The 18,321-nt window shown below is 38.3% G+C and overlaps 2 protein-coding genes across 2 annotated transcripts; one reads left to right on the forward strand and one right to left on the reverse strand.

The window, feature by feature from the left end:
• The first annotated feature begins 21 nt into the window (after positions 1-21).
• LOC140231532 (large ribosomal subunit protein bL27m-like) lies at positions 22-6,787 on the forward strand. The gene is made up of 4 exons (XM_072311666.1): positions 22-202; positions 2,489-2,626; positions 4,548-4,618; positions 5,537-6,787. The coding sequence occupies exons 1-4, from the start codon at positions 148-150 to the stop codon at positions 5,738-5,740; spliced, it is 468 nt and encodes a 155-aa protein (XP_072167767.1). The 5' UTR covers positions 22-147; the 3' UTR covers positions 5,741-6,787.
• A 2,442-nt stretch (positions 6,788-9,229) lies between these two features.
• LOC140232113 (N-sulphoglucosamine sulphohydrolase-like) lies at positions 9,230-14,565 on the reverse strand. The gene is made up of 6 exons (XM_072312260.1): positions 14,559-14,565; positions 13,563-13,729; positions 13,193-13,292; positions 12,428-12,578; positions 11,359-11,600; positions 9,230-10,881 (listed from the first exon to the last, which is right to left on the reverse strand). The coding sequence occupies exons 1-6, from the start codon at positions 14,563-14,565 to the stop codon at positions 10,073-10,075; spliced, it is 1,476 nt and encodes a 491-aa protein (XP_072168361.1). The 3' UTR covers positions 9,230-10,072.
• Positions 14,566-18,321: the final 3,756 nt, after the last annotated feature.

Here is an 18,321-nt window from a genome sequence, read left to right on the forward strand (position 1 = left end):
CGTACTCCGGATCCAGGTTAGGACAACTCGCCCTCCAGAACCAGTGCACGAATTGCACGTGTGCGCCCGCAACGATAGTACGAGTGCACGATCGAGTGAGTGCAAGGTCATCACAAACGACACAAGGCAGTTTACCAAAAGCTGACGATGATTTCACCAATTTTATCCTCGTTTCTTCCTTCTCTCAAGGGACCAGCAATATGTAAGTACTGTTGCAAACTTTGACACAACCAACTCGGAAAATTAGACAGGTATTCGGCAATTTCTGTGGCAATGTTAGAAACTGGTACCGAGCTCCTTCGTGCAGCAATAGTCCCACATATCAATTTATGTGTCGGAAATGATAAATGAATAGAGTCTACAGTGCATAATTGCAGAGTCGTAGGGTACAGTTGTAGGCAGAGTAATATCTCCTTATTATATATCCCTAGGGCCTAAAGCGGGGAATCACTGAATATCCAATTGCAGAGGGTAGGCTCCCTATATATAGATCTATGTCCACTGTCCTTGACGAAATAATTCTGAGAAATAATGAACAAAAATCCACAAAAAAAACTTCAATCTACCAGTAAATTTACAACTCCAGTCTCCATCCAGTCTGTTTATAGTGTTACTAGTGTTACCACTGTCTGCACAATTATACATTTATTTTAGAAACTCTATTTAAGGTCTACTGAGTAAACTTCCCTAAAATTAATTCACATATTGATTTACGAGCAGCCACTACATGCATATACACACACACACACACACACAAGCCTCTGCTGCCTGAGCTGCGACTGGCAGTTTGCACAAATTGTGGTGGCAGCAGATGGATAAATATTAAAGGAGACATTAAAATACTGTATTTGCGTATCTAACAGTATTAAACATGAACGAACAATGCAATGTGGCTAGCTAGATCACAAACTACTTCACTCTTTGCACCATGACCATGGCAATTTTCTGCGAGTATGTTTGACTGAAAGATCGGTCTGTATCTGTCCGTCGGGGAATGTTCCGCGGAGACTGCGTCTGGCTTCACGGATCCCCTCCGTATACAGACCGAAGTCAATGATTGCGGCTCCTGTGTGGAGCAGTCGCGCACAGATCAAACGTTACGATAAACCAAATTTCAGACAGCTTTTTTACATTCAAACAAGTTTGACATGACATGACACATTATGCAGCAATATTTGGGATAAATTTCTCAATTGTGCAATCGAAATATTCACATAAACTCGGTTATAACGCAGAAATTTTATCGATATCGCAACATCGCCGTTCGCAAGCTGTAAGTCGCCATTTTAAATCTGTAAGCCAATCACATACGAGGTACGTGTTTTAGTAAAACAAACACGTAGAAACTACCTCGCATGTGATTGGCTAATAGATTCATAGTGTATGTTTCTGGAGTTTGAACGTGACGACGCGACAGGCTGTGTTTTACGTTGAAACTTCTACTAAAATGTTGGATTATTCATTAATCTGGTGAGTGTAATGTATTCTTAAAAGGCTAATTTCACTATACAAGCTTAAATTTGCCGACCTAGGGCCGTGAATTAGACGCAAACGAGAAGGGTGAGGTACCTCACCCAATTTTCCATAGAGACAGTGGTTAAGAACATCCACACAGCAATGGGTACTGCAAGCTTCCGTCTGTCTACGGAGGACAGCGTCAATGGCAAAATATAAAAAGAGTCCTCCGGACAGACGGATCTCTCTGTCTACGAGTATGTGTGATGCAACATTCATAAAGCTCGATAATCTTGCAGTGCCAGTGGAGAGCACAAAGACGTGATATCATAAAATGCAGTGTTCGATGTGTCAAATCACAGGGTGAGGAGGGTTTTAGTGACGTTTAATCACTTGTCAGATGACGTTCCATACAGCATGCAGCAAAAGAAGCTCACCAGCTGTTCAGTGCATGATGGTTTATGGGATATCACCTTGGCACACAGGGAATGAGGTACCGATAATATAGGGCTATAAAGTGCATAATTGCCAAATTGCTGCATGTCTTGTCAGTCCGAGAAACCTGCTCATGAGGCTGGCACCTGCTGCTGCTCCTATAAGGATCCCTCCTCTGCATGAGCATCCTGGCCATGCTCATGAGGCCCTTGGGGCGAGATGCTCATGAGGACCCCTGTTCACTTCTAATCCATCTCACATACACATCTGACATCACATATTGTCGCAAGTTTGAACAGTGATATTTTTTACACGTACAAGTTGTACATGTCCACTCTCCATGATGAAAAGAATAAAAATCCTGTCTGCTTTTTGATGAAATTGAGTTTTAATCAACCGATGTGCATCGACCCACCAAAACTCAGGCGCTAGCATTTGCTATGAGAAAATAAGCTTCATTATATTCAGATTTGGGGGTAGTTCATTGGGATAAGAGTTGTTAAATTTTTTGAAAATAGGAAATTTTAGTGACACTTTCAATATTGAGTCAGACATTGTAGTACTTTTGATAATCCAGTATCGTGTATTAAATCTTCAGATTCGTCAAGATACTTGAACCCTTGTGTCCTCGCAGTCAACAGCTGCATCCGATGGGCATCAAAGAAGGCAAGCAGCTCAAAAAGAAATACTGGTGGGAAGAGCCCAGGGAAGAGACTTGGACCTAAAAAACAAGATGGTGAGCATCTGACCCTCTTTCATTTTTAGACACAGAAGAGAAATAGTCATGGTTCCAGAGATGATGATAATGACATCATGACTGCAGTAGCCATCCAAAGTGATTTTTTGAAGGTGCAATGTTAGAAGCACTCACATGCAAGTTTTTCCAAATCTCATCATTAGACTTAGAAGATGATGATGATGGTGTCAGTTTTTACGTCAGTAACATGCCATTTACTCCTGCGACAGTTGCTTCGGTCTTATTTTCTCAAAGGACTTTGAGTGAGGGTTAGGGTTGTGATAGGTTTTTAGGTTTACCTTGATGTTAGGATTAGGATTAGGGTTAGGGTTACGTTTGTTGGTAGAATTTATGTTTGGCTTAGCGTGCAGATATTTCATGGGAGCAATTGTTGCAGGAGCAGATGTCATGGGGTCCCTGTCAAACGGACAATTTACTGAGTCATGAAAGTATCAATGAATTCTTTTTATTGTCAAAAGATATGCGAGGCATCTACCAATCACCTAATGTTAAAGGGACTGTATAGTACTGGTTGAGGGTAGGATTCAGCTTGTCAAGTTTTGTGAGATATTTAGAAACCACTCTATGAAAATTTAAAAGAGCAAAGAATTCTAAAGGGGAATCAAAAGTTTATTTGATGAAAATCAGTTTTGAAATGACTGAGATATAACAAAGAGATCCTAATAAAAGTTGTGGCCTGTCGCATTTTCTTAGGATTGCCTTTTTTTAATATCTCGGTCATTTCAAGACCAATTTTCATCAAATAAACGTTGAATCCTTCTTGGAATTACATGCTCTTTCATATTTCGTAAGAGGTTTCTCATTATGTCACCAAAATACACGTATGTTATAAACCAGGCCCCGTTTTATCAAAAGATAAAATTGATTTAAATTTCCTTACTACACAGGTTGTCATAGACTTACAGTTGAAGTCAACTTTATAATTAATTTTAACTCTTCATTAAACAGGGCCCTGGATGTTAGGTCTCAATAAAAACTATACGACCCCGAAACAATGCAAACAAATTACCAATGTTGCTGAAAAGCAATGCTTATTTAACTGTGTTGCAACCATTTCTTGCATCAAGTAATGCTTGTTGTTTAGTAGGTATCATGCGATACGTCACTTCAAGACACAATGACCCCTCTGTCTGGTCAAAATCCTTCAAGATGCCCAAGATAAGGTCACTTACTGAATAGCAGATTTGAGCTTAATGATTTCACTGTCTTTTCGAAATCTTCCAAGATGCATCAAGATGAGGATGTACGTTATTGAGTAGCAGGTCTGAACTTGTGATGGTTTGTCATTCTGATGCAAACATCATCTTCATATTCATTAAATTCAAGAAAAAGGGGGATAATGCAAGGAGAGGGTACAAATTATCTGAGGATAATACCACTAAAAATGTTGTTATTGTTAGTATTTCCATCGTGTCATTACAGAGTTCAAAACCCATTTTAACTTAGAGGTTAACTCATATTTTAATCATTTACCTGTCTTCATGATATCTTTAGTGATACTGCCTCTGCTAGCCTCTCTCTCAATTTCATAGTTTGTGAATTGTGCACAGCTCTGACAGACCATAGAATTGAATTCAATCAAAATTCCTATATTTTCTGTTTTCATATCAAATTTGCATTCATTGTGCCTGCATATGCACAAATGCTAGGTACAGTGACAGACAAGTGGATTGCTATTTCAATATACAGAGGAGATGTCAAGTTAAATCTATCCTGACATGTCTTAAATGATGCAACTGCATTATTATTATTATTTTTTTTTTTTTTTTTTTGGGGGGGGGGTATTTGTTGCTTTTACCATCAAATAGCATGTAAATTGTAGTGTTAACATAACCACTCCTCACACATTATGAATGATTTATGGTTATTTACTCTGTATCTTGCTTTGTGCCTGGAACAGGTCATTGGGCCTATGAAAATCAAGTTCTAATGAAACAGAAGATGTACTTCAGAATCTACCCTGGACAGTTTGTGAGTATAAACTTTGCATTGACTCTTTCAATGAATTGAAAGAATACCAACAAGTTTTCTCTTATGTGCGTTATGAATGAGTATCTTTGCTGTGCATTGAATGATTATTTCATGTTGATTTTACAAATGCACCTTTCAATATAAAATTATTTTCATGTATACTGCTCCAATGTGAAAATGAATATCACCATGATGATTTTGAATTTGCTGTAGCCTCCAGGCACCCCCACCCTCCACCCACTAGAAAACCAATAAGAATCGAAAAAAAAAATCCCATTTTTGGAACTCCCTTTTACTGAAAATTTTCAGCATTAACTAATTGAGTAATGGGGAAGGGAATAGGAAGCTTACTTGCAATGTCCAGGGTATTTCTGTTTTCTTACATGATTTGCTTTTTATTGAATTGATTTACCAACTACTGTTTACATATATTTTCACATTATTATTATTATTATTATTATCATTATTATCATTATTATCTTCTTCTTCTTTTTTTTTTTTTTTTTTTACACAGAGCAGCTCAAAACATGTGTGGGTTCTTAAATTCATGCTGTGCAATTGCTTTTTACTCCTACTTTCTCAACATTTGGTAAATGAATTTGTCATCAAATTTATCAACCAAATGGGTGAAAGGGATCCCTATTCAAGAAATGGTTACACTCTGCCTTTTTCATAGGGAAATGTGCTATGTGTTGTGTCCATTTCCATTTTTATAAAGCCATTGAAAACCAGACAAATGTGAAGAGAATGTAGTGAATTTGGGAAAATGTTTTGTGCAAAGGAGAACACAGTAAGTGTTGACTTCAAAAAGTTGAGATTGGTAAAGTCGAAAGAAGTTTTGCAAAAAAAAAAAAAAGGTTTTTGTAAAGTGCTAGTAAAGTGCTACAGCTGTAGTAACTTTACCGTACCTTTCCCTAGGTGAGGACAGGTCGAGACAAGACCCTGGTTGCACAGGTGGCTGGAACAGTTCGCTTCACCAAGGAGAGGTGGCACCCCAAGAAGACCACTCCCTTTGGACAGTCCATAGCCCCAACATTGTCAGACAAGGAGATGGAAAGGACATTCGTCAACATTGTTCCGGAGGAAGAGATTGGAAGGTTCAAACTGGTGGAACAAATATGAGGGCTTTTGGAAAGGATCTTTTGAAAAATATGAGGACTTTTGGAAAAGATCTTTTACCAACATATTTGTGTATACCCACGAAGGAGGTGAGAAATTGTGAACTGATGAAGCAGATGTGGAGACTACAAGAACAGATTATGATGTGAAAGTATTGTAGTGTCAACTGTGTGCACTATGCAGTAAAATGTCGGGCCTTTTGAAAAAGGGACATTTTTAAGGTGCACTGCAGTGTACACTCGAGTAAAAAGTGACCATAGTCATTGAATGCCTGACTGTAGGCACCTACTTTGTGTACGGTACTTTTGTGTACAGTCTGTCTCCAGGGCAGCGATAGTGCACACTGTGATGTGCAAATGGAAGTGGTCTCTTTCTCCCACAAATTAAGACTTGAATAACTTCCCTTCCCTTGAAGTTTGCAAGTACAGTAATTGAAAATCACAGACTGACATTATTTTTCAGTGTGACCTTATCTATCCTTGTTTTTTAAAACAAAAACTTGATTCTGGGGGTTTGCTTTCCTTTTGTTTATGTTTCTGGTTGTTCGTTTGTTCTCATATACCAAACACAGATTACTGTATTGTACCATGCTTGATATTGTATTTCAACATTGTCAAAACATGAAGAGATATGTAACGCTCTCGACCTGTGAGTCAGCATAGGCAGCTGGCGTAAAAGAGATGTTATTGTGTCTCCTGGTACGTGTAACGGGTGATATTTTGGATTCAACAGTGTTGTGCTGCTGCCACAGCTACAGCATCACATATATGTGTGCAATACTGGCCACATTTCGTAATAGATTTTATTCAAGTTCTGTTGGAGGTGTATCATTAGAAACAAATCTATCTGGCTATAACTTTTTGTGATAGGGCCCTCATGTGTTCAGTCTTTATCTTTATACCAAAAGAGGTTGATTTTTAGCTCACCTGAGTCAGAGCCTCATATTCAATGTTGCTGACATGTATACACTGTACTAGCCACACTTTTAGGCTTTTTTTTCCCCCTGTGGAATGTAGAACTATCATGGTATACTCTTAACCCCCCCCCTCCCCCCCCCAAAAAAAATAAATAAATAAATAATAACAATAAATAAATAATAATAATAATAATGATTTTCAAAAAATGTGCAGATTATATGATACATGTCTGTTTCATGCTACAACCTGCTGTTTTCTAGTTGTCATGATTATTGTCCCCGCCGAACGAGTTCGAGCAGGGGACTATGAAACGGCTCCGTACGTGTGTGTGTCCGTGTGTCCGTCCGTCCGTCCGTCCGTCCGTCCGTCCGTCCGTGTGTCCGTCCGTCCGTCCGTGTGTCCGTGTGTGCGTCCGTGTGTGATCAAAATCTTCAATTTGCTACTTCTCTGTCATTTATGAGCCAATTTTGATTCTGTTTGCTGTATATGATAGCACTACATGGGAGCTTTGAAACTTGTACACAGAATTTCAGTCGTGACCTTTGACCTTGACCTTTGACCTATATTGTACATTTTGCTACAAAATGCTACTTCTTCGCCATTTCTAACCCGATTTCGATTCCGTTTGCTTTATGTGATGGCACTAGGTGAGGGCTTCAAAACTTCTACACAGAATTTTGACCTTTGACTTCTTTGACCTTTGACCTTGATTTTTTGACCTATATTGTACATTTTGCTACAAAATGCTACTCCTTCGCCATTTCTAACCCGATTTCGATTCCGTTTGCTTTATGTGATGGCACTAGGTGAGGGCTTCAAAACCTCTACACAGAATTTTGACCTTTGACTTCTTTGACCTTTGACCTTGATTTTTGACCTATATTGTACATTTTGCTACGAAATGCTACTCCTTCGCCATTTTTAACCCGATTTCAATTCCGTTTGCTTTATATGATGGCACTAGTTGAGGGCTTCAAAACTTCTACACAGAATTTTGACCTTTGACTTCTTTGACCTTTGACCTTGATTTTTGACCTATATTGTACATTGGCTACAAAATGCTACTCCTTCGCCATTTCTAACCCGATTTCGATTCCATTTGCTTTATGTGATGGCACTAGGTGATGGCTTCAAAACTTCTACACAGAATTTTGACCTTTGACTTCTTTGACCTTTGACCTTGATTTTTTACCTTTATTGCACATTTTGTTACAAAATGCTACTTCCGGCGGGGACATATGTTACGCACCGCGTAATTTCTACTTTTCCTTGTTGAGAAGTGAGGTTTTACCCCAACTTTTGTGGAATATGGTAAAGAGTCTTCTCAAAGTTGGACTGTTTACATATTTATTGTCATTTTGTCTCTGCTTCGAGAAGAGTTGTATGGACTTCATACACAAATATTAAAGGCAGAAACCAATCATTTGGAGAATAATTGTGTGCCTGTGTGCATTGCTTTTGTGTGGATAGCAGCTTATTATGCGTTTTGATGGCAACATATGATATTGCTATCACAATAACCCAGTTCGTAATTAGGTCATATGCACGTTGGCACAATTGATCTTTCTTTTTTTTTTCAGTTGGGTTAGGCACTTCACTCATTTTTGAAGTGACATAATGTGTAAGCTTGCCCGTCAAAACAATGTATGGAATTTACGTTAATGCAAAGAATGAACCTGCATAGACCAGGTGACTGGAATGAGCCATCAATTTACTCTTGGTAAAGCATCCATTTCATTGTTTTTATTGCTGCATACTAGACATTAATGAACATTTTGTTGATGTCAGATGGATGTGCTGACAGGCACCATTTGGAAAGATGTTACATCTAATCATTATATCACAGATGCTTATCTCAGTGAATTTAAAAACCAACATGCCTGTCATCAGGTTTAGAAAATTACAATCGTATAGTTTTGGTTGAGACCTATCTTCAGGTTTTTCACATTTTTTTTGAGGTGATGAGAAACCTTTTATGAAATGTGAAAAAACATGTGAAGTAATTCCAAGAGGAATTCAATGTTTATTTGATGAAAATTGGTTTTGAAATGGCTGAGATATCCAAAACAGAGCGATCCTAATAAAAGGCAGGACCCATCTTTTATTATGAGTGCCTTGTTTTATTTTGTTTTTTATGTCTCGGTCATTCCAAAACCAATTTTCATCGAATAAACTTTGAATTCCTCTTAAACTGGTATGGTTTATGCTATTTCATAAGTGGTTTCTTGATATCTCACAAAAAGTTAAAAGCCCAATTCTCATCTCCACCAATACTATACCAGTCCTTTAAAATTATTGGGGGAAGTCAGAAGAAAAAAAAAATGGTAAAGTTTAGGGAGTATGACAAATTGGCAACTGTGATCTATGATGTAGGTGTTGAGCATCTCTCTACTTGTTCTGTCCACAAAATTTCCCTATTTTCATATTTCTCAAATATTTTGGCACAGAAAGAACTTATCTGGTAAGGAGGACATGCAAAAACATATTACACACTCTTATTACCGGTATATACCAAGAACAACTGAAGAAAAATTTTCTCTTGATGTGAATGAAAATTTGTTATGATGCACTTGTATAATCTTCTGATTACTGTCAGATTTATTCAGTGAAATATAACAAACAAATAGATTTATTGAATTCTAAAAAAAGGAATCTTCTCCACAAACACAGAACAGAGATACAAGTCCAGCTCTTGTCGATGATAATATGAAGCACAAAACTATTAACCGGTACGGAAGCATCCAGTTGTAGAATGGTATCATGTTGAATGATCAAATTACAATACTATACTGTATATCAGTGCCCATTCCAGTTATTTTCTCATAGAAAGTGTGAAGAAAAGTCTGAAGATTCCCAACATGGAATACAGAAAATAACTGCATATCTTTCAGTGATGACTCTTCTGCAGATGATTTAGTTCTCTTGTAAGCAATGATTATTTACAAATACATAAAAGAATTGAATTCATATTTGGGCTATTCATTGTTTTTTTTAAAACAATGAGTGAAACACAGATTTGTACAATTGGAAAATATTGCTTACAACTGTATCAATGAAACCCTCATTACATTGAACGTGTAGCTTGAAAAGCATCATGCAAGTCATGCATCAAGTAATGTTCATATCTTCCACACCATCGTTGATGTTTGCTGAAGTACTGAGGATGACAAACTGAAAGTTTGTCAACTTGCTGGAAAGACCTTGGATGATCTGCTAAATAAATTGTGGAGTACATATAAACCAATTATTTGTTAGAGCCTTGCATAACTAAATTCGCTGAATATAAAGCTGAAAAAAATGGGTGATGATAAAACTTGATATACAAATCATTAATGATCAAGCCGAAGACACTCGGCTTAAGAAAGCAAAATTGTGGCAAATTATGGCACTTCTTTCCAGAGTCATTGGTTTGGAATGGCTATAAATCTTCCCTACTCCTGGAATTCTGTGAATTCGTCTTCTGATTCAGAATAGGAAGGCAGAATTGTCCACCAAACAAGACAGCATTGGGTTGGCAGATCCAAGGGTCAAAGGTCTCATTCTGCCACACCTTCAAGCTCACTTTCATCTCCTGCAAAATTTTTGCATGTGAATGGCTCTCTGCAAGGTTATGGACCTCGAGCGGATCATTCTCCACATCGTAGAGCTCCCACTCGGGGCGGTAGTAGAAGTCCTCCAGGCTCTTGAACCACCCTGTCCTCGCACCCCTCTCGGTGTCCTTCAAGATCTGCTGGAAGGTCGGAGAGCCAGCGATGTCTGTGGCCACTGGGAAGTACTCGCGCCGATTCAGGTTGTGGATGAGGTGGAAGTTCCGTCTGCGGATGGTGCGCATCGGATAGTACATGGTGATCTCGTGCAGGCTCTGACTGGCGAAAGTCTGCTGCCATCTTTCGGTCTCCGTTTCTTCGTCCTTCTCCAGGAGCGGAATGATGGATTTGCCCGTCAGGCACACCGGCTGATTGGGAAAGATGTTGTAACTCTCGAACGGTACTCCAAACCAGTCCAGGATTGTGGGAAAGAAGTCCAGAGTGTTGACAAAGGCGGGGCTGGTGTGACCCCAGGAATGAGGATGGTCAGGGGAAGAGATTAACATCGGTTCTCTTATCCCCATCTCATAAAGGGTTGTCTTGGCATTAGGGAATGGAATACCGTTGTCCCCACTGTAGATGATCAGGGTGTCGTCTAAATGACCAGTCCGCTCCAACTCACGAAGCAACATTCCAATCCCTTTGAAAAACAAAGTAAACAGAGTAAGGACCAGTGACATGTTCACATTACAACATATAAACAATACAGTTAGTATGAATTGAACAATGTTACTTACAATGCCATGTACCATTTGTATTTTAACCCATTGAGGACGGGCTGATTTTGCTACAACAGGCATTTCCCATAGATCCCTGCCCAAGTATACTCGGGGCTCATCCTCAACAGATTAAAATGACTGACATTCCTTGGGGGAAAAAATGCCTAGACAAACACCCTGAAGTTAGCAGGAAGAGTAACTTGATATCCTTAAAAGTAGATAGTTGTTTTATTACATAGTGAATCATAATGTGATATACAGTATGTAATGCATACATCTTTAAGCATGGAAAGAGTTTTGTCATTCATATTTCAGTATGTGTTTCAAATTTAGCTGATTTATGTGGTATTCCAATCATTCTTCCTGTTAGCAATGAAGACTGGTCTGCCCCTTATTACCTGCATCCAACCTGCTCATCGATGTATACTGGGCTGCTATGTCCTGTCGGGTGACCAGGTTGTCCGGCAAGTAGGCGGGTACAATCACCTCATGGGGAGAGTAGTGAAAAGGGGTCCAGTCTGGGATGACTCCCATGCCCTCCTCACCATTCCCAAACTTCTCGGAGAACAGCCCGTAGCGATCCACGTCTTTGTCCTGGGCTCGATGAGGGTCCTTCAGTCCCACATAGAGGAAGAATGGTCTGTGAGTGCAGAAATACAGTAGTAAAAGACTACTGAGTATGCCATGCATTTGATGAATAGTGACTTAAAAGACAATTTCACGAACAGCCGATTTGGGATTAACCATATTGATGGATATGGATTGAGAAGTAAGTAGCACACTTTTCTAGAATTTCCTTTTTAAAAGCAAATTCACACCTTGGATACACAACAAATCATATTGTTTGGAGGCAATACTGCTCCAGAATTTTAAATGTCACAAAACTTGTTTGACTTGCAAAATTTACGAAAATAAAGACGCATGAAATATAGTTTGTCACAAAGTTCAGTTTTTTTGGTTTGTTTTTTGTTTTTTCTCTTGCTCCACTGTGGTGGCAGAAACTCATAACCAATTCAGGTTATAGGTTTGTCCACAGCTCAGGATAGACTTCTGTCTTGTTGCTAAGATAGCTGAAGAAGAATGTGAGGTATACTAATATTTATGACTACACAAAGGTGAACCAATTATGTTCACAGTTCTGGGTCATGAAAGTTCAAGTCCAACCTCATGTGATAAGAGTAAGTGGCCCAAATTTCATATTCATATGTTTATTCAAGAACTACTGGTAAAATTCAGTGAAGTCCATGAAGGGTTGACATATTTGAATGTCAAACTTTGGTGGTTTCCTCTATTATACTGCCTATAGGCTATCGGCCATTATATTGTGCCATGATAACCCAATCTTGTAGTGTATGCAGATACATATACCATATAGTTAAACTGATCTGCTTGACACTTTTCCATCTATTCAAAGGAGAGCCACTGTAATTACACTACATATTTGCATAGAAGAGAACAAATGTTTACCTCGACTGAGTCTTGGCCAGGAAATCCTGGACGAATCCTTTCATGAGCGTAATGTTTCTGGAGATCTGAAGTTCATCATTGTTCAGCTCCGTTTCCTCAAAATCAAACTTGTAGACCGAGTCTGGGCCGATGTGTTTCTTTCCCACAATGCCTGGACAATGAGAGGGAATGATGGGAAACAAACTAAGATAAAACTTGGGGACTGGGGGAGGGGGGGGGGGGGGGGGACAGAGTAGGAGGAGAAGATAACATGATACAGTTGAACCTCTATTATCCGGCCTCCCTTTATCCGGATCTCTCTATTATCCGGACGCAATCTCGCTGTGATTTTTTTTAAATAATTACGCGGGAAGAAAGGGGGATTCCCAACTCCTTGAGAACTCCTACCAAAACACACATGAATTACATATTACTTCCAATATGATTAACATACATTGCATCAAATTTCCTTCCAAATTGCTTATCTTCAGACATTTCAACATCCCGAAACATCCCCAAATGTAACAATTGAAAGGTTGCAGTATACACATTACTACATGTGGTACTACAATGGGCTATACATCAGTACATGTGTATGTATATGTACATGTATAAAGCATTGAGTCTCCCGTATCCGGCCAAATCCCGTATCCGGATGAACCCCGGTCCCGACTTGTCTGGATACGAGAGGTTCAACTGTATTTTTATATCAATGTATTTCAGAGAGAAAAGGAAAGATGCAAATGGAAAATGAAGGGAGAGAGAGAGAGAGAGCTAGCACTATACCTGTGTAGATTCCATGACCACTGAGAATGGTTGGGATACTCCGTACCGTTTCGAAAGATCTGAAGTGATAAGCGCTGTTGGCAAGGCCATACTGTCCATTCTGGAAGAGCAAGAAATAAAACTAAGATCAATTTTTACAGTGGTATTGTAATTCTTGTCGAATTTTTGACACAGTGAAGAATTGGCAAGTATTGATTAGTAAGTGCATGGCAAATCAATTTTTGTGATGAATTCTTTTCACATCTTTGATTATTCTTTTGTATGAGATTTACCAAAGCAGAAGCAGTATCAAATGTTGCTTGAAAGGAAAGAAACATGTACTAAACATAAATGTGTGATCATCAACAACTGTATATATTGCCATGGTTACCTGATGTTGTGGGAGTCCAGACAAGATAGCAGCCCTGCTTGGGGAACATGTGCTGGTAGAGGCGTAGCCACGGGTCAAGATCAACCCCCTCTCAGCTAATCGATCAAAGTTTGGCGTCTTGCAGACGGTGTTGTTGTATGCTCCCTTTTCGAAGCCATCATCGTCAGCTATGAATAGTTGGATGGAATCAAAGATAAAAGATTTCAATTTAAGAAATGTGCAAACACTCAAAAATTTCAAAGGATGATTTACAGATGCAGGCAGGCATCAGTGATATGGTATGAACAGCAAAGCAAACAAGGGGAGGAGAGAAACTGGACAATAAAAAGATGTATGAGAGATGGGGTGGATGTAGGAAATTATGCAAGGAGGAAGGCAAATGAGGCAGTAGAAGAGTGTTAAAGAGGGGGGTAGGCATTGTGATCAGGAGCAATGGAGACAGAAACAGGACTGGGTGTCTTGAAATGTAAAATCCACAGAGCAACAAGTCCACAAAATGTGAGACAAGTTTGAAACAAATTGCATCACCTGTGTAGACAGTCTAGTGTGACAATCTAAATACAGGCGACTCCCTCTATAACAAAGTCCCTGCAACTGGCAGTTTACTTTCATTACACTGAAATTTTGTCAAACAAGTCAAACAAATGAAAGTACCCGGGAATATATAAAGATATAATTACATAAATAAATAGGTGGATGGATAGATAGATAGATAAATAGATAGATAGACAGACAGACAGGTAGAGATAGATAGATAGATAGATAGAATAGATAGATAGATATATTTATATTTTGGGACCAGAATTCTACTTTGTCGTAATGCAATTTTGCTATATATAACGGAAGTGCACTGTACCTCGTTGAAATCAATGATGACTTTAATTCCTCACTCGGTCAGCTTTGGACTTGGTCTACCTGTATATGCTTTTGGGCAGAATATGTGAAAGTTTTTGCAAATGATGGATTGTGGAAAATGAGCAACTACAACAGCTTCACATGACATCTTGATGAAGGGGAACTTTTAAAAATGTGTGTCTTACTGACGTGCACATGGGTGTTTTGTGAATGAAGATGGCATGGAAGAATGTATGGCATTACCAGAGAAAATGCATGACAATGAAAGAAACATAATGTTATAATAAACACCAGGGTACCATTCCATGAAAGTTGTCAGCCCTGAAAAGTTGTCAGTCTCTGACAATTTCAGTAAAATCCTTGGTTTTGATTGGCTGAGATGTTCTGGTTACCGACTGTTACGATGGTAATTATCACAGACTGACAACTTGTCAGGGCCGACAACTTTCATGAAACTGTGCCCAGCAATTGAAATTATTTCTGCCCCCCCCCCCTTCACACACACACACACACACACACACACACACACACACACACACACACATGCTCCATCACATGCACATTCTTTATCTTTCTAGTATCCATTCTGTCTTCAATTCTCATATAAATTTACACATCTTTAACAGGCCCATTTTGTTTTCTGTCGGTACACTGTTCAGTGTTTGAATGAGTTGGCTTGCTTGATGTCAAAATTTACTGAAACTTGTGGATTCTATTTCTTTCAGTTGTGCTGTACAGGACTCTGCCCAACTTACAAATCCTGGAGACACCCTTTACAGTGTATCTGGTCCCCCTTATTTATGTACCTCTTGACGTAAAGGACCATAATTTGCTCTCATGACAAGTCATGCTAAAGCACCATTCTTCAACTTTCTGTCAAAACGATTGGATGTATGTCAGATGTGTTGCAGTATTCCCAAGATAATCTTGATTAAATGGCAAGTTATCCCAAATATATATGAGGATTCATTGGATTCAGAAATAGTTGAGCATATCGGTGAAGTTTAATCGAGATCAGACAATCTATTCATAAGTTATGGATTTATAAAGTTTTGATTAAATGCATGTGCTGCACCACTGGATAAGAAGGCTACAACAATTTGTGAAGTCACAGTAGTGGAGTGATATGAAGAAAGCATACTGAGAATTCTAAAACAGTGCGTTTCCTGTGAAAAGTACAAATTCCTTTGACTTATTACTGAAATATAAACAGTAATATAATTTCCCCCTGACTTCGGGAGATAAGTCGTGTGCACTTTCATTATGCTTAAGAGAGGAAAATGAAGCTATACACTGTATGTGGAATTCTCTTTACATTTTTTTTTAATCATTCCATCACTATGATATCACAAACTGCTGTTTCTTATCGTCCGATGTAGCACTAAAGCTTCAAAAATTCATTAAAGTTTTGAACAGATTGTCTGATTTTCCTCAAACTTCACGGATGCGTTATCCTAACATTGCTGCATTCACTCAATCAAAATGAATATTTGGGTTTCATTCTGACTTAAAGGTGTACAAAAGTAAAGGGATGCATTGCTGCTGTGAGTTGCACACTGCTCTGCCTATATTGACTGGCTGGTTGAGGAGACTATGTAGTGGAAGAATAAATGGGAAAGTGGTATGGGAAAGGCAGGGGCTGTGTTAGATTGTACAGAGTTACAGATGCTCAGTTCTAAAATAAGGCTGCACACTTAGCAAATGACTGTAAGATATTTGATCATTTTGGCATTAAACCAGAGACATTTCAATCATTTCCAACTCCCTGCTCATGACTTCGATGCAACGTCATGCGGAATGACTGTACATGAATGAACACAATATTGGACATGTAAATGCAAGTAACAATCATCATATAGTATTTAATGTCAAAAAATATATTTTATCTCTTCCTATATGCTAGTTAACCATGTCCACATGATGTCTTAATAGTACAAAAGATAGAACGCAAATATCTCAAGGTAATGTTTAAATACCAGTTGTATATTTGTGCTCTCATGATACACAGCCTCTTTTGACAACTTCCACGATCTGCAGTCAGCATTAATGAGCCAGTTTACTGGTGAATTCAAATTTATGGACATTTTTCCTCCAAAGACCTCGTAACATGCTTTTCCAACCATCCACAAACCTATACCATGTCTTTCAATACTCAAAATCCATTTTGCATGAATTAGTCATCGATAAGCGAGGCAAGTCTAAGACAAGCCTCGGACAAGCCTTCTGGTGGGTAGGCAAGGTTTCCGTTCTATAAAGGTATGTAAAAATCTGAACATACCAGTAAACTGGTCTATTACTAGGTGAGGCAAATGCGTATCTATTTCATGGGATGAAAGCATTCACAAAGTTACAAAGAAAAGACATCCTTACCAGCTATCAAGCTGGTTAATTCAGGTTGTGCTCTAAAGACTGAAGAAATGAGAAATTGCTCTTAAAAAAACATGAGGTCCACAAACAAAGTACATGTATACAAGGTGTTCCCTTACAAACTATACACTGCAGGGACTGTCAGCCTGATATCTAGCCGAATCAGTTATTTCAAGATGCACCTTTATTTACTTTAACTAAATGCACTGGTCTTTATCTTTTCAAAATGAGCAGTACTGTGGCTAATGTTCTTCGAACCAACTTCAGATAGCTACCAATCCAAAAGCTGAGAAGAATGCACACCACATCCATACACTCAGCAGCAGAGTAGGCAGGAATGTCAATACAAACATTAATTGTGCTCTTAGCTTTTGAGGCAAGGAAAAACAAAATTACAAAGACATGAGGTCTACTCTTTCTTTTCCACATTTACAATATATCAATAGTAGAGAAAATTACTTGATTGTTAGTTATGATAAAATGAGTAAATATACGTGTACATGATCACAAAAGAGTAATTTTCTGACTGGCCAAAATGCAACATTACTACAAAATGTTGCCAAGTGTACAAAATCAAGTTTACAACATGCACCTATTGGACAAGCTGGCTTACAGTACCATTCACACATCCTCATGTGGTACAAAAATTCTCAATGAAAGCAAGTAATCCTATACCAGGTAAATGGTACAATTTGTATTTTAGGAGTGAGAAATTCTGAGGGTTGTGCCACTATGGAAGACACTAACTCCCCATGCACAAATGATGTTTAAGTTGGAGGTAAAATTACAAAATCTGTTTGTTTTTGGCTTTGTTTATGTTCAATATCTAATTTTCATTTCTTTCTTATTTAATTCTCTTTTTTTTTAACGGGGGGGGGGGGCAACTTTACTTGATAGTATGTTTGGGTGTGCTTTTTTTTGTGTGTGTGTGCTTTTTTTTTTCCAGAAGTCATTGTATATTTGGTCTATATCTACTGCATGAAAAAACAATGTGGTAACTATATTTTAGGAGAAATTATTTTCAGCTTGAACATGCATCTACATAAGAAATGCCTGAAAACATATTTCTGTGGCAAAGATTTTTTTTTTTAATGACAAAACACAAACTGTGAAAACATATCCTATTTCTTTTGCTAACTGTTTGATGAATATTGACAATGGTGGGTAATACATTATGATTTTTGCCTTATGAACATGGATAAATTTCCTTACAATAGGACATGACCAAACACTTTTGCCTCAGTGGAGAAAAAGGTACAAAAAGGCTAGTATTTCTTATATTACTCACAAAATTTTAATCTTAGTCTGTTGTTTTCCACTAAGTGTGAAAGTTCAATCATGTTTTACATTGGTTTGAGGACACACTCTTCTAAATGAGGCAGTCTAATTTATACCCATCTTTGTAATCATGTTCTAGCACACAGACGATTAGTAGTTCTTCCTCACATCTCTATAGACTACCGAAGTGATGATGTCACAGTCTTTTATCATAACTCAGTGCTGGTTCCAAACAAGATATCCTTGCACAAGACAAGGG

The sequence above is a fragment of the Diadema setosum genome, chromosome 8, assembly GCF_964275005.1.
Source record: "Diadema setosum chromosome 8, eeDiaSeto1, whole genome shotgun sequence".
In the NCBI taxonomy this organism is placed as follows: domain Eukaryota; kingdom Metazoa; phylum Echinodermata; class Echinoidea; order Diadematoida; family Diadematidae; genus Diadema; species Diadema setosum.

What these genes read in the sequence shown, in the direction of transcription:
- LOC140231532 (XM_072311666.1), top strand. Translation starts at nt 148, where the DNA reads ATGATTTCACCAATTTTATCCTCGTTTCTTCCTTCTCTCAAGGGACCA. An exon ending in TCTCAAGGGACCAGCAATAT is followed by an intron (nt 203 to 2,488) that starts GTAAGTACTGTT and finishes TTAAATCTTCAG; the next exon opens with ATTCGTCAAGATACTTGAAC. An exon ending in TGGACCTAAAAAACAAGATG is followed by an intron (nt 2,627 to 4,547) that starts GTGAGCATCTGA and finishes TGCCTGGAACAG; the next exon opens with GTCATTGGGCCTATGAAAAT.
- LOC140232113 (XM_072312260.1), bottom strand. An exon ending in CTGGACTCCCACAACATCAG is followed by an intron (nt 13,293 to 13,562) that starts GTAACCATGGCA and finishes TTGCTCTTCCAG; the next exon opens with AATGGACAGTATGGCCTTGC. An exon ending in CTGGCCAAGACTCAGTCGAG is followed by an intron (nt 11,601 to 12,427) that starts GTAAACATTTGT and finishes CTGCACTCACAG; the next exon opens with ACCATTCTTCCTCTATGTGG.